The sequence below is a fragment of the Sorex fumeus genome, unplaced genomic scaffold (assembly GCF_029834395.1).
Source record: "Sorex fumeus unplaced genomic scaffold, SorFum_2.1 ptg000149l, whole genome shotgun sequence".
NCBI classification, from domain to species: domain Eukaryota; kingdom Metazoa; phylum Chordata; class Mammalia; order Eulipotyphla; family Soricidae; genus Sorex; species Sorex fumeus.
The window spans coordinates 2,223,391-2,237,029 of NW_026606206.1; the positions used below are offsets into that span (position 1 = coordinate 2,223,391).

Here is a 13,639-nt window from a genome sequence, read left to right on the forward strand (position 1 = left end):
TATCCCCAGTGAGTGTGGAGGATGCATGGGATGCCTGGGATAGAACCCGAGTTGGCAGGATGTAAAACAAGCACCCTACAATTGCACTATCGCTCTGGCCCCAAGGTTTACGTCTTTTTAAAGGCAAACATCCATGATGCCATTTAAGACCCCTCCACTTCTCTTCGGATAGCTGGATTTTTATCTTCCTTCAGCATATAATCCATTCTCCCAAAAGATCCAGGATATGTTTTTCGCACCAAAGACTGTGTCTTTGGATCTTCTTCATCATTGCCCTCCTCAGAAGCAAGCCCTGTTTTAATTTACACATCACATATTAATAAGTTTACATTTTAAAAAGGAGTTTACCCCAGAGAAGAATTTAAAATGAAAGAATAGATATTTGAAGATTGTTTGAATCACTGATACACTAAAAAAAATGGCTATTCATATGATGACACTAAAAATTGATTAGGAAAAGTAATGACGAATAATTTTAATCCTACTTTTTGACCTTATATTTTGTAATCTGGATTAATACTAAAAATCAAACCCTAAATAAAATAAACAGGTTCATTTAATGACTTGCGTGGAGATCACGTAAACTTTCTTTTCATTTCAGATGCACTAACTAGCCATCATAAATAACTTGTCTGCAGTCCTAATTGGTCAGTAATTCAGTTTAAAATCATAAAATTGTTTATTTAAAATTATTTTAAATTTATTTATTTGGTGAGGATCTTCCCAAGCAATCCTCAGGGAGACCTGATGATCCTAATCCAACAATGCTACATGATTCAGCGTTAAGATGGCAGTGTAATGTTCCTTTGATTTTCTGGTGGTGGAGGTCACGATGGTTACACTCCATAGTGCTGGACTGGGTAAGGTTCCAGAGCTATCCCAAGCCATACTAAAGGAGCCCTGTGATACCCAGGATTGAATTTGGAGCCTTATGCTTGCTAGCATTTATTCCAACCCTTTGAGCTATCTACCGGTCCCCTTCAACATTTTAATGATTCACATCCTGCGTAATTTTTTAGACTTCAAAATGTTTTTGTTTCTGCTAATGTAAAAACATTGATCTTCTAAATAGTTACCTTTTCTTACATTGTCACTGTGCTGATGACCTTATCTTTTTGACTTTAATGGAAGCAGTCTTTTCATAGTGGAATTTAGTCCTCACATTATGATGTATTTTATTCTAGTCAGCTACAACATAGGTAGGATTACTAAAAAAGAAATGTATCAAGTTAGAAGAAACAAAATTGATTCATCTAGGAATGGTATGGAAATTGAATTTTTCCTTCTCCCTTCAATATTATCTTCGCTGTTTTTCTCCATTGGTGTTCTGTTTGTTCTTTGCTGCTTTGTGTCTTAGTCCTTGGCAGTTCAGACTTACGCGGTAAAGGTGTGTTTTGATCGCCTCCTTTTCACTGCTTATCCTTGTGGAGGATTTTCTTGTAACAGGTATTGCAATGTCTAGTAAAGAAGAAACACATTATTCCTGCCTTCCTGGAGATTTCTTATAAAACTAAATTCTCCCTCCTCTAAATTAGAACTAATTAATGGAGCGTTGTTTATGGGAGCAAGTTAGTATACTCTAAGTGTAAATGAATGACAAATAATTTGCATTTATAAACTACAGTGCTTAGGAATAAGCAAAGTATTAGCTCTAAAGGAATGATTTCTCATTGTGAAGTTCCAGGCAGTTTGGCAAGCAGGCTGGAAATAGAGTGTAACTTCTTCAACAGCTGACAAACAAATAGATCGCAAACCAAAGCATAGGGACACCTCGGTCGTCAAAGCAGCATTGCCTTTTGTTTAGTGAGCCACAAGCCACGAATACTTCAACAGCCCTTTTTGTTCATTTGACTGATAAACTGGCCTGCCAAAACTTTAAGAAAGGTGCTGTTGTTACTACCATTTTCTTATATTTCTAAGAAATTGGAGTTTTAACAAGAACAGCATTGGATACTTCATTAAATTCAAAAACCATCTCGCTAAAGGCACCAACATTCGAAACTTTTCTAGTCCCTGGACAAGCAAATATTTAACTATCACAACTTTATCTTAACAGCTCTGCCAAGTAGTTAATTTTTTCTAGTTGAAATTTGGGTAACTTACTGCCATACGTATTTATACATTTTTTGGCAGCGAGATCTTTTAAGATTTTCTTTCTGTAGTTTTCCAATAAATGATATTGTATATCAACTATAATCACCGTGATGCATATTATACATCTGTGACTTATTTTTATAACTGGGGGCTTGTGCTTTTTGATTCGCTTTTACCTATTATCACCACAATTTGTTCTTTTTAATCTATGCCCCTTATTTTGTATTCTTCCTTTAAATGAGATCATACAGAGTTTTGTCATTTTCTGACTTAATTTACTTAGCATAATGCTTATATTTAGAAAGTTTATCTATTTGTCACAAATAGAGAGATTTTATTCTTTTTAAAACTAGCTCAGTAATACTCACATACAAGTGCATGTTTGTTAATTTTCCTTATCCATCTACCTGTTGATTGGCACAGGTTGTATCTTGGCTGTTATAAATAGTGCTGCAATGAACATTGGGGTATTTTCAAGTTAAACCTTTTGTTTTCCTTGGATAATCACCAGCTGGATAAAATGGTGGTTCTTCCTTTCATTTTTTAAAAGTACCTCCTTACTCTTCTCTGTAGGCTTCACCAATTCGTATTCCCTCCAGCACTGCACAAGAATTCCCTTTTCCCCACATCCTGCCAGCACTCATTATCTCTGGTCCTTTTTGATAACTATGCTAGCGGGTGTGAGGTGATATCTCATTGTGGTTTTGATTTGCATTTCCCCAGTGATTAATGGTGTTTAGTATCTTTTTAGTGTACCTGTTGTCTGTCTCCATGATTGCTTTGGGAAAAATATGTTTTTGTTTTTGCTATTGAGTTCTCCTTGTATTTTGCATATTAACTTCTAATATTCAGATATATGATTTGCAAATATTCTCTCTATTCAGTGGGGTGCCTTTTCATTGTGCCAATGGTTTCCTTTGCTTTGCAGGAACTTTTTAGTTTTATGCACTCACTTTTAATTTTTATTCTTATTCCTTTACTTTGTTAAATCAAAACATTTATCACCAAGGTTAATAATAAAGGGGCAGTTACTATTTTCTGGAAATTTTATGGTTTCATTTCTTATATTTAAATCCATTTTTCAACCACTTTTATTGAGATACCTGCTTTACAATAGTGTTCATTATACTTTTTATGCTTACGTCATTCCAACCCCAGAGACATCATCACAGAGCTCACTTCTCTCCATCAATGTCCCAAGGACACCTACCAACCCCCTTCTATGTAAGTGCAGTTCTGTAGACCAAATATCCAATTCTAATGATTTTGATCATTTGTCATTTCCATATTATGTTCTTTTCTTAGCTCCCTTATGAAAGAGGGTTTTTTAAAAATTTATTTTGGAGGTGAATTCAGGAACTAAACTGAAATTCCACAAAATTGTATATCAATGATTAGTTGATAGAATATTTTTAAACTAAATATTTATTTTTACAGTTATATGTATTAAAAACTAGTTTTATGAATACTGTGTTGACACATTAAAATTTTATGATATAGTTAAACCCTACAAATGTAAAATTTAGTAAAAGTAGGAGAATTAAAGAAATTTTCAGAGTAAAATCAGCATAGGCCTATAAAATACACGAGTGTGTTATACTAAGAAAGGAAATGCTGGCTTTGTGTTAGAAAATGTTATAGATACTAGCTAAGTACCTCCACTAAAATGCGAAAAAAAATCAAAGAAAAATACCTGATTTGACAATAGGACATTCAATAAAATGAAGTGTTAACTCATTGTTGCAAATATATAAAATCCCTTAGCAAGCTTGGAGTAAACAAACCCTTCTTACTCTGGAAGTGGGGAACCATAAGAACCATGAGTGATTGCCATAGTCAATGCCAAGTGCTGAGAAGTTTGTCTTGTTTTTGTTCTCTCTTTTCATAAAAAGATTGTCTTTTTTTTTTTTTTTTCAAAAAATGACTTCTCTAACTTCTACTTTGTGTGTCTTCCCCACTTCTCCTTCACGTTTGGTCCGTCACATAGCAGCCTCTAAGAGCTGTGTTAGTCCCTGTGTTTATAAACTGCTAAGAGCTCTTTCCTATCTCTTACAATTCTATTAAAATAAGCTTAAGGCAGTTTTTGACAATTCAGAGTAAAAAGATTTGAAATGTTTGATGTCAATCAAATGTGTAAGGAGTGTTCTAAGAGAAAGAAACTGACACCGTATTGAAATTTTCACAAAGAGACTAGTCTTTCTTAGCTAAACAATAAACTTCACATTTAGAAATGATTTTATTTGCTAGTGAAAGGGATTTCTGCTTAACAGAAATGTGATTTGGAGGGCCATAAAGATAGTACAGTGAGTAAGAGTCTTGCCTTACCCATGGCTGACCCTAGATCTATCCCTGGCATCCTGTATGCTCCCCCTGAGCAAAGCCAGGAGTGATTCCTGAATGCAGAGCCAGGAGAAATTCATGAGCATGGTATGGCGAAAAAAGAAAGGAATGGAAAGAAAGGAGGAAGGGAGAGGAGAAGAGAGGGAGGGACGTAAGAAGAAGTGTGATTCATTTACATTTTCTTGAAGCACATCCAAAACAACATATTGTACAATTTTTTCCTCAGTATATAGTAATTGAATCTGTTAAACTAGCACACTTTCCTGTGGCATGTAATTTGTCTGGTATTCACTTCTTTAAAAATAATAAGAATTATTTAAAGTACAAAAATAATCTATCTGCACTGCTGCATTTGAATTGTAGTAGGAGATGCTCCCATTTAAATATTTGCCAATAAGACTATTAATTTCCTTAGTTTACCTAATATCTGTGGACTGTAAATGACATTGTTGTTTCTATGTATATCCTGGGGATAATGTCTTTACTCCTTTTACAGAGAATGGATAAATTTCTCATACAGGTATTGTAATGGTTAGATTTCATTACTGCCAACATTCTAGTGTATCCAGTAACATTTTAGAAATTAGACCAAGGGCATTTTTAGTCATTGCACAGGTAAAATTATTAGAGAAATTTTTCTTCTTCCTTCTAATTTTGTCTTTGTCCATTTCAGTTTACATTTTGACTACTTTTTATTGAAATTCAAGAGTGGTGAAAATATTTGTTTATTCACCTCAGAATTATTTCCTTTATTTTTTTTGGAAAGAATGTTAACATTGATAAAACTTAATCTCCTGTAGAATATATTTAATATCTCCTTCCTCTCTCCTAAAGTCTTGAATAAAATGGGCAATAAAATGTGATAGTTTAAAGATTTTACAAAGTTGAATGTAAATACATATTTTGGGCATAATAATAAAATCTCAACAGGATCTTAGTTTCTTTTTCTCTTTTAGCAGTGCTAAAGTGCCATAAAATTATAGAAATAAAATTTATAGAAATTTATAGAACTTTCCTAAAATTATAAAATACAGAAATTGCTAGATTCATAATTCAGTAAATAGAGTAACATAAATGAATGTGTAGCATAACAATATCAAATAATATTTGAGCAAATTGAAATCAAACAATTATTTTAGGAGAGATAAGAATAGCTTGATATCATTCTAAATTTTTTGTTTTGTTTTTTAATGATCATTCATTAAAAGGCAATACAGGTGATCCCAACAGATTACCTATTTTAAAAATAATAATCTTTCCGTAGTGGTTTTATCATATTTTAAAAGTACATTTATCTATATTTAGAAAATATCACAAATTTAAAGTATATGCACTGATAATTTCCTTTGCCAGTTAAAGGACCTTATTTAATTTTGGATCATTATTTCATATTGATACATGTTTAGACTCTTTAAGGTCTTTGATAAAGCACTATGAAAATTGGTTTTGCTCTGAATGACTAATGAGCTTGAAAAAGGTAGAGGTAGGCTGAAATTCTATCACTCTCATTTTTGTTGCTGTGACTGAGTTTGTAAGTCTCTTTACATAGATTCTGAAGTTAGAGTCCTTTTTCTATCTCTTAACTGTCTTTATTTTGAGGCAAAGGGATAATTTCTATGCTTTTGTGTCCCACAATTCCTCATAACATTTCCTGCTGCCAAAAGGAAAATCAAATAACAATCCTTCAGCTAACACCTAACTAAACAAGAAACACTCAAGGATCTTCATTTCGCATTGGTAATCTGAGGTACGCACACTTAAGAGGTCGATAATTTTCTCTTTATACTTTTCTCTTTTTTTCAGTTCCTATTTTTTTTGCTTCCTCCACTATCATTATAACATTGAAAAAAAAACTTTTTGAATTGCAATAATTATGTACACTTCTATTTCAAGCAGTTCCCATAACTGTAAATAATGAATACGGATGAAATTGTAATATCTTACAGATATCCTGTAATTCAATACTTGAGCTATTTAGTTTGGACTGTTCAATTTGGATTTCTCATTACTTTGTCAGCTCTTTAACTTGTAGATAATCATGTCTTTATTTTTTATTGATGAAAAATGATGTCTATGTACTATGATGTCTCAGAGCAATGATGGGATATATTCTTATATGTTTATGTTGTAGGTGAGTTACTGGAACATGATATTCAACCTCATCATATTTTTGACTTTCACAGTTTAACTCTATGTTATTTATAAAACCTTATTGAGGGAAATCTTGATAAACATTTATTATCTCATTTATGGCTGAAATGAAGTGAAATATAGAGATGAAAATTACAGATATAGAAGACAATCTTATTTTTTTAATTAATTCCAAAAATTATTGAAGATTTATTGTAACTACATATGGTTATACAGTATCATTGCGTTTGTATTAGATAGACTAGATGGAATTTTTAGAGAAAATAAAATTTCTCATTTTTATTTTACACCAATAAAATCCTTTTTTTTTTAAATCACTTTATTTATTTTTTAATTTTTATTAGTGAAACACCATGAGGTACAGTTGTAGACTTACAAATTTTTGTGTTTAGGTTTCAGTTATACAATGATCGAGTACCCATCCCTCCACCAGTGCCCATTCTCCAACACCAATGATCCTAGTAAGCCCTCCTATCCTCACATCCCATGCCCCCCACCCCACCTCTGTGGCAGGGCATTCCCTTTTGTTTTCTCTCTCCTTCTGGGTGCTGTGGTTTGCAAAAGAGGCATTGGGTGGCAATCATGTTCGGTCCATAGTCTACTTTCAACATGCATCTCCCATCCTGGAAGGATCCTCCAAACACCCTTTATTTTACGCCAATAAGATTCTTACCTAAAGAGAATAGTTCTAATTTAAAAGCTGCTTATCAACCTTTTATTTTTTAAATTTTTTTATAAGTTCCATTGACCTCTTTTTTGTTTTTGTTTTTTTGGACCACGCTTGGGCAGTGCTAAGAGGCTTTATGCTTAGACAGCAGGCCTCACAGTGCTTGGGTGACCATATGCAGTGCCAGGATTCAGTCACTGTCACGACCGTAGCTACTGGCGAGGCAAGCACCTTAAACTTAGTGCTGTCTCTTGGCCTAGTACGAAGGTTTGGAATCAGCTCTTCTATTTCCAAATGAACTGATTTTTCCACTTCACTGCATTAGCTCCAACTGAATACAATCCATTGGCAATATGTTAGTACCAAGCCACGTGCTGTCATCTGCACTAATGAGTCCTAAGAGAAAACAGTAGGAGAGGGAGAAAGTCCTTCGTGGGGTAATATAAAGAAGACTTCTTAGAGAAACTAAACTCTATCATTCGCTTTTTCTTCTACATATTTATTATTTTTGGTTTGGGGGCCAAACCTGATTGTGCTCAGAGCTTACTCCTGGTTTGTGCTCAGGAGTTACTTCTGAGGTTGCTCGGGGGATTGTATGTGGTGCCAGGAATCCAATCTGTGTCAGTGACTTGCGAGGCGAGCCTTACATATGTACTCTCTCCTACTCTCTCCTGCCCTTTACTTTTTAAACAAAATGGAAATCTTACTGATTTGCTATTTCCATTACTGTTTTACCATTTTACACACACACACACACACACACACACACACAATGTATTTAAGGAACACAATATACCTTATTTATATTTTGATTTGTTTTCTCAAGGTCTTTTGATATTATAGCCATATAATAATTTTTCCTTTATAACTTATTTTTCATATCCTTTTATTTTTAAACTGTATATTTAAAATGTGTTCTAATGAAGAGAATATATTAGAGCTTAACTTATTTTTACTCTTTCTGACAATCAAGATTCAAATTTCGTATATTGAGTTAAATTACTGATGTGATTACATTTAATGTAGAATATTTTTCTTTTCTCTTTCAATTATACTTTATTTTTCCTTCACTTTTGTCTTCTACGGAGTATATTGTTTTTTAATTATTAAACTTTTTTAGTTTAGGAGCTATACCCAGAAATGCTCAGGGATTACTCCTGGCTTTGCTGTGGGGACCATATGGGATGCCAGGTATTGAATCTGGTTGGACAGTGCAAGGTCTTACCCACTGTACTGTTGCTCTGCCTCTGAATTATTAAACCTTATCTATGCTACTGGTTATATATTTTGTTATAATTTTAGTATATTTTTATTATGCATCTTAACTTTATCACAACTGTACCAGTGCAAATTTTTAATACTTAAATATTTTTGTCACATTTTTGATGCTTTTTTTAAACATACATTTAACTTCTATATTTGTAGGTACTCAATATATATTGTAACTTAGTCTATGTGGTTAAAAATCATTAACGTTGTGTGTACGTATATGTGTTTGTGTGTGTGTGTGTGTGTGTGTGTGTGTGTGTATTGCTTTTTGGACCATACCTGCCAATGCACAGGGGTCACTCCTGGCTCTGCTCTCAGGAATTACTCTTGGCGTGCTCAGGGGACCATATGGGATGCCAGGAATCGAACCTGCATTGAATGCATTCAAAGCAAGCACCCTATCCTCTTTGTTATCACTCCAGCCCCTAACATAGCATTTTTAAGAAGAAGCCAAGGGGAAAAACAAAACCTGAAAATAATAGCAACTTCTCTTCAAAATTTTCCTCATTTCCTCGTATAGAGACCATTTCTCATCTCGTATTATTTTCCCACAAAACATAAGAAATTTCTTTGACATTACCTTCCTTGGAGGTCTGCTTATGTTTGTCAAAAAATATATATATATATATATATATTTTTTGAACCAGAGTGATACTACAGTGGATAGGGTGCTTGCAATTGACGTGAATTCAGTTTCTGTTACCACATATTGTGCCTTGAACCCCACCCGGCGTGATCTCTGAGCACAGAGTGAGGAGTAAGCGCTGGTCACTGCTGGATGTGGCCCCAAGCCCTCCCCCTCACTTCTCCAGATAAAAGCTTTTCCTTTTGTTTTGGTTGTAAACTTTTTGTTTCTATTTATTTTTTTTTCAATTAAAGATCTGCGATGCGCAAAGTTTTTGATAGTTGAAGCTCTAGGCATAGAGTATTTCAACACCAGAATCAACTTCCCTCCACTGGAGTTCCCATATTTCCCTCTCCGCCCATCCCCATGTCAACTTGACAAGCACATGATAAAGTTTCGCCTAAATCTCACGTTTTTCGTTTTGTTGACTCTGCTTTTGGTCTACATATTTATACCGCTCTCCCACTTGGCAGGTATAACTGAAGCCCTGATGCTCGTTCACCTCTTTCTTCGGATTCTCTTCTCTTCCCACTGGCCCCTGCCCCCACCCCCCAGTCTCTTTCCTTCTCTCTCCTTCTCTCTAAACATTGGGTTCAAGGGTGATCTTGATATTCTGTTCCTGCTTTTATGATGTTATTTATCTGGAGCTTGATTTTGGACAGGAAGTTTTCAGTCCTCCTACTGTTTTTGTTGCCTTGCATATAAATTTTCTCTTCATCACTAATTTCGGCAGTTTAGTGATGGTGGCGGTTTACTCTAAGTTGGTGTGGTTTCCTGGTCTATACATTGGTTTGCACTGGACTTTTAGAGGTATCTGTTAGTAGTCTGTATCACAGTCGAAAAAGTTTCGACTACTCTATTTTCTATTTTTTCTTTGTTCTACAGAATTTTTCCTATAATTTATTTAATTGTTCAACTTCAAATTTACTCAGGTTTTCATAAGTTCTTGTGCTTATAATTATAAAATATTTTTATGGGCCAGAGAGATGAAAGAGGTCTTAAGGCACTTGTGTTGCATGTGGCCAACTCAGTTTTGATTTTTGGATGTGGTTGCCCAAGCACCACTAGGAGTTACTCCTGAGCACTGAGCCAGCAATAGCCCCTGAACACCTCTGGGTGTGACCCAAAATGCCCCCAAAACAAATTAAATGGACAAGATAGATGGTAGAAGAATCAAGGTGATTGTCTTGCATGCAACCAGTCTGGGTTCCCTGTGACACCTCCAGGAATGATCCCTCGACAGAGGACCAGTAGTCAGCCTTGTCACTGTCACATGCGATCCCGAAACCTAAAGCAAGAGAAAATAAAAATAAACTTTTGCAAAGAATGTCTAGTAGTTCCTCCAGTGATGACTATTTCTGTAGAAGAAGCCACAAAGGTATCAAATAGTATGCCTGTTCGTAAACTTCTTAAACAATTTGTTTTATTAAGCCCTTTTTATATGTTGATACTAACTCTTAGGCACCAGGTAATAGGAACCAAGGATGTGAAAAACTATTGACACCATATATATGAGAGGAATATAGTAGCTAATTCTAGAACATTGCACCAAAACAGAAAGCAGGGTTGTGAAGATGGGGCATGCCCTCTCTGATTGAAGGGAGTGCTATTGAATAAAGATGGGGATGTTGTAACAAAGAAATGACTCTTGCTGTGACTGAAGAGCATCTAATGTGTTTAGAAGTCAAGTTCATGAGGGTGTAAGCAAATCAAATCAAATCGAATTGAAAACTGCTTTGATCGTTTTGGGAGGGAGCTAGGGTATAAGGTTATTATTTAGCTGAAGTTGGAAAGGCAACAGAAACAAAGAGCAGGAGAGTTGGTTCTTGAAGGAAGCCTGGGGTATGGGGAGGTGAGAAATAGGTCAGGAAGGGACCACGTTGACAATGATAGAGGGAAAGAGTGACTATGGACCAGAACTAGGTGCTGGAAAAAAAAGGCATGATATCCAGCCAGTAACAGTATTGTTCACCATGGTGCCTTAAAAGGGGAACAAAGAACTAAAAGGAAAAAGAAAAATAGATGCCTGTCATAGAGGCAGGATGGGGGTGGGAAGAAAACTGGGAACATCGGTGGAGGAAGGGGACACCTATGAAGCAATTAGTGTTGGGACATTGTACACCTAAAACTCAATCAAGAGTAACTTTATAACTTTCTGATTCATGGTAATTCAAATAAAGAAGAAAAGAAAACTTTGTTTTTTCAAAAAAAGATCATTTTGAGCACCCTTAAAGACTCAAGGGACTAGAGTGACAGAACAGAGGGTAAGGTGTTTGCCTTGCATGCAGCCCAGATTTGATCCTCAGCATCCAGGATCCCATATGGTCTCCTGAACCCTCCAGGAGTAAGTCCTGAGCACAGCCAGTTGTGACCCCCCCACTCCCACAAAAAGAAAGAAAAAGGAAAGTCAGGTACTTAACAAACTCTTCCTATGCGAGTCATTTGTTAAAGTTACCAAATAACGAAGGTATTTCTTTACAGAAGTTTATGAATAAATGAAAAGGGAATACTGATTAGATTACAAGTTTGTAATCTTATTTGAATTATCACTAGATGATTAATATGCTCTGATAAAACATTAATAGAAAAAAAGTATAATAATGGATCTAACTGAGAACATTTGATTCCACTCAGAAAAAGAGACAACCAGTTGCTGTATGCAGCTGATATGATGTAATAGAAAATACGTTGCTTTTCAAAAATTGAACCTGTTCCAGATTCTCAATCTAGTTACCAATTAAAGGACACTGAGAGATAAACTTCAGAAATGACATCCTAAGGTCACTCTCAGAAAAATCTAGAGTTCCCGAAATTATGTGAGTTAAAATAATCCAGTTTCATTAGAACCCAATGCTCAAACGTAAAATAGGATAGGAAAATAAGATTAAAAGAGAAAGATAGTAATTGAAATTTTTATGGATCCTGATTTTAATAGCCAACTGTAAGGAGACATTGGAATATTCAGAAAAATTTGAACAGTGGTGGGAATTTCAATATGCTAGGAATTTGTTAATGTTTTATGTGATATCGTTTTGTGTGTTTGTGTCAATAGTAGTTCTTATCTTTTAGAAGTGAGTTGGAATATTTATAGTGAAAATAATACAATCAGTAGCTTCTTATAAATCATCCTGTGAGGAATAAGTAGAGAGGCCTAGTGATTATCTTGGACGATGTCTACATGAGGCTTATTAGAGTATTCTTTCTTACCTTGTGTGTTTAAAATTCCCTATTATGAGTTGTAATTAATAATTTAACTTTCAAAGCTATCAAAGAGAATTTTATAATTCAACAAATTATGCTAGAGCTTTCAATTTTTTTACTCTACACATCACGGTCGCGGTCCTCCTGTTGTTCATTGATTTGCTCGAGCGGGTCCAGTAACGTCTCCATCGTGAGACTTTGTTGTTACCGTGTTTGGCATATCGAATACGTCACGGGAGCTTGCCAGGCTTTGCCGTGAGGGTGAGATACTCCTCTCAGTAGCTTGCCAGGCTCTCCGAGAGGGGCGGAGGAATCAAACTCGGGTCGGCCGGGCTGGCTGTGTTGCAAGGCAAACGCCCTACCGCTGTGCTATCGCTGCAGCCCACTCTACACGTACAAAATGTTATTTGTTCCAATTATATATAGTTGTTCAGGAATGCATAAGAAGCAAGGGTGTTACTGAATTTAACCAGCAAAAGTGCTTTTGTTGATCTTTTCCTAACATGTGCTTTTACTTTAAGTGGCGTGGATTTCATATTTTTCTTACAATATTTGTTTTTCAGGTACAGCAGGTACAGACTGTGCAACAGGTACAACATGTCTATCCAGCTCAGGTGCAGTATGTGGAAGGAAGTGATACCGTCTATACCAATGGAGCGATGTAAGTTCACGCGTTCGAGTTTTTTAAGTATCCCTTGGCTGAAGAAAGCAAACGTGCTTCTTATACGTTTCACATGCTGCCTCCTCCCTGTCTCTAAATTGTTTCCTCTTAAAATTCGAGCAGTTATTGACATGAGGCCGCTTTAAGCTTCGTGCTTACTAAGAGTACAGATTCATTTCGCCGGAACTGAATTCCTATAGAATGTTTCAGTTTCTCCCATCCATTAGGCTATCTTTTTATTTTGTTTTATTTTACTTTTGTTTGTCTTGGGGGAGAGCCACACCTCATGGTGTTCAGGGGTCGCTCTTAGATGACTCCAGGGATCATTATATGGGGTCCTGGGGATCGAACCAAGTAGGCCTCACGCTCGGGAAACAGCCTACCTCCGGTACTGTCACTCTAGCCCCTGTCTTTTTATTTTAATCTGAGTTTCTTTTACCATCCATAAACTTCCTTTAATTCGACGCATTCTCCTTTGTTTGTTTTTATTTTTGTATTCTTTGCTAATGAAGTTTAAGTTTTGAAGATCCCTCTAAGGTCCACACCTGGAGAGTTGTTTCTGTGTTTTCCTTACTGTATTTTATGAATTCTGGTTTAATTTCAAGGTGCTTATCTAAGCTTTGAGTTAACT

General features: G+C 35.5%; 1 protein-coding gene across 4 annotated transcripts in view; it reads left to right on the forward strand.

The window, feature by feature from the left end:
• Nucleotides 1–13,639, forward strand: part of RFX3 (regulatory factor X3) — a 317,169-nt gene that overhangs the window by 172,424 nt on the left and 131,106 nt on the right. For all 4 annotated transcript variants that reach the window (XM_056106892.1, XM_056106894.1, XM_056106891.1 and 1 more), the window contains one exon: nt 12,911–13,008. In XM_056106892.1, coding sequence (XP_055962867.1) covers nt 12,911–13,008 — 98 coding nt within the window. The remainder of the gene's footprint in view (nt 1–12,910; nt 13,009–13,639) is intronic.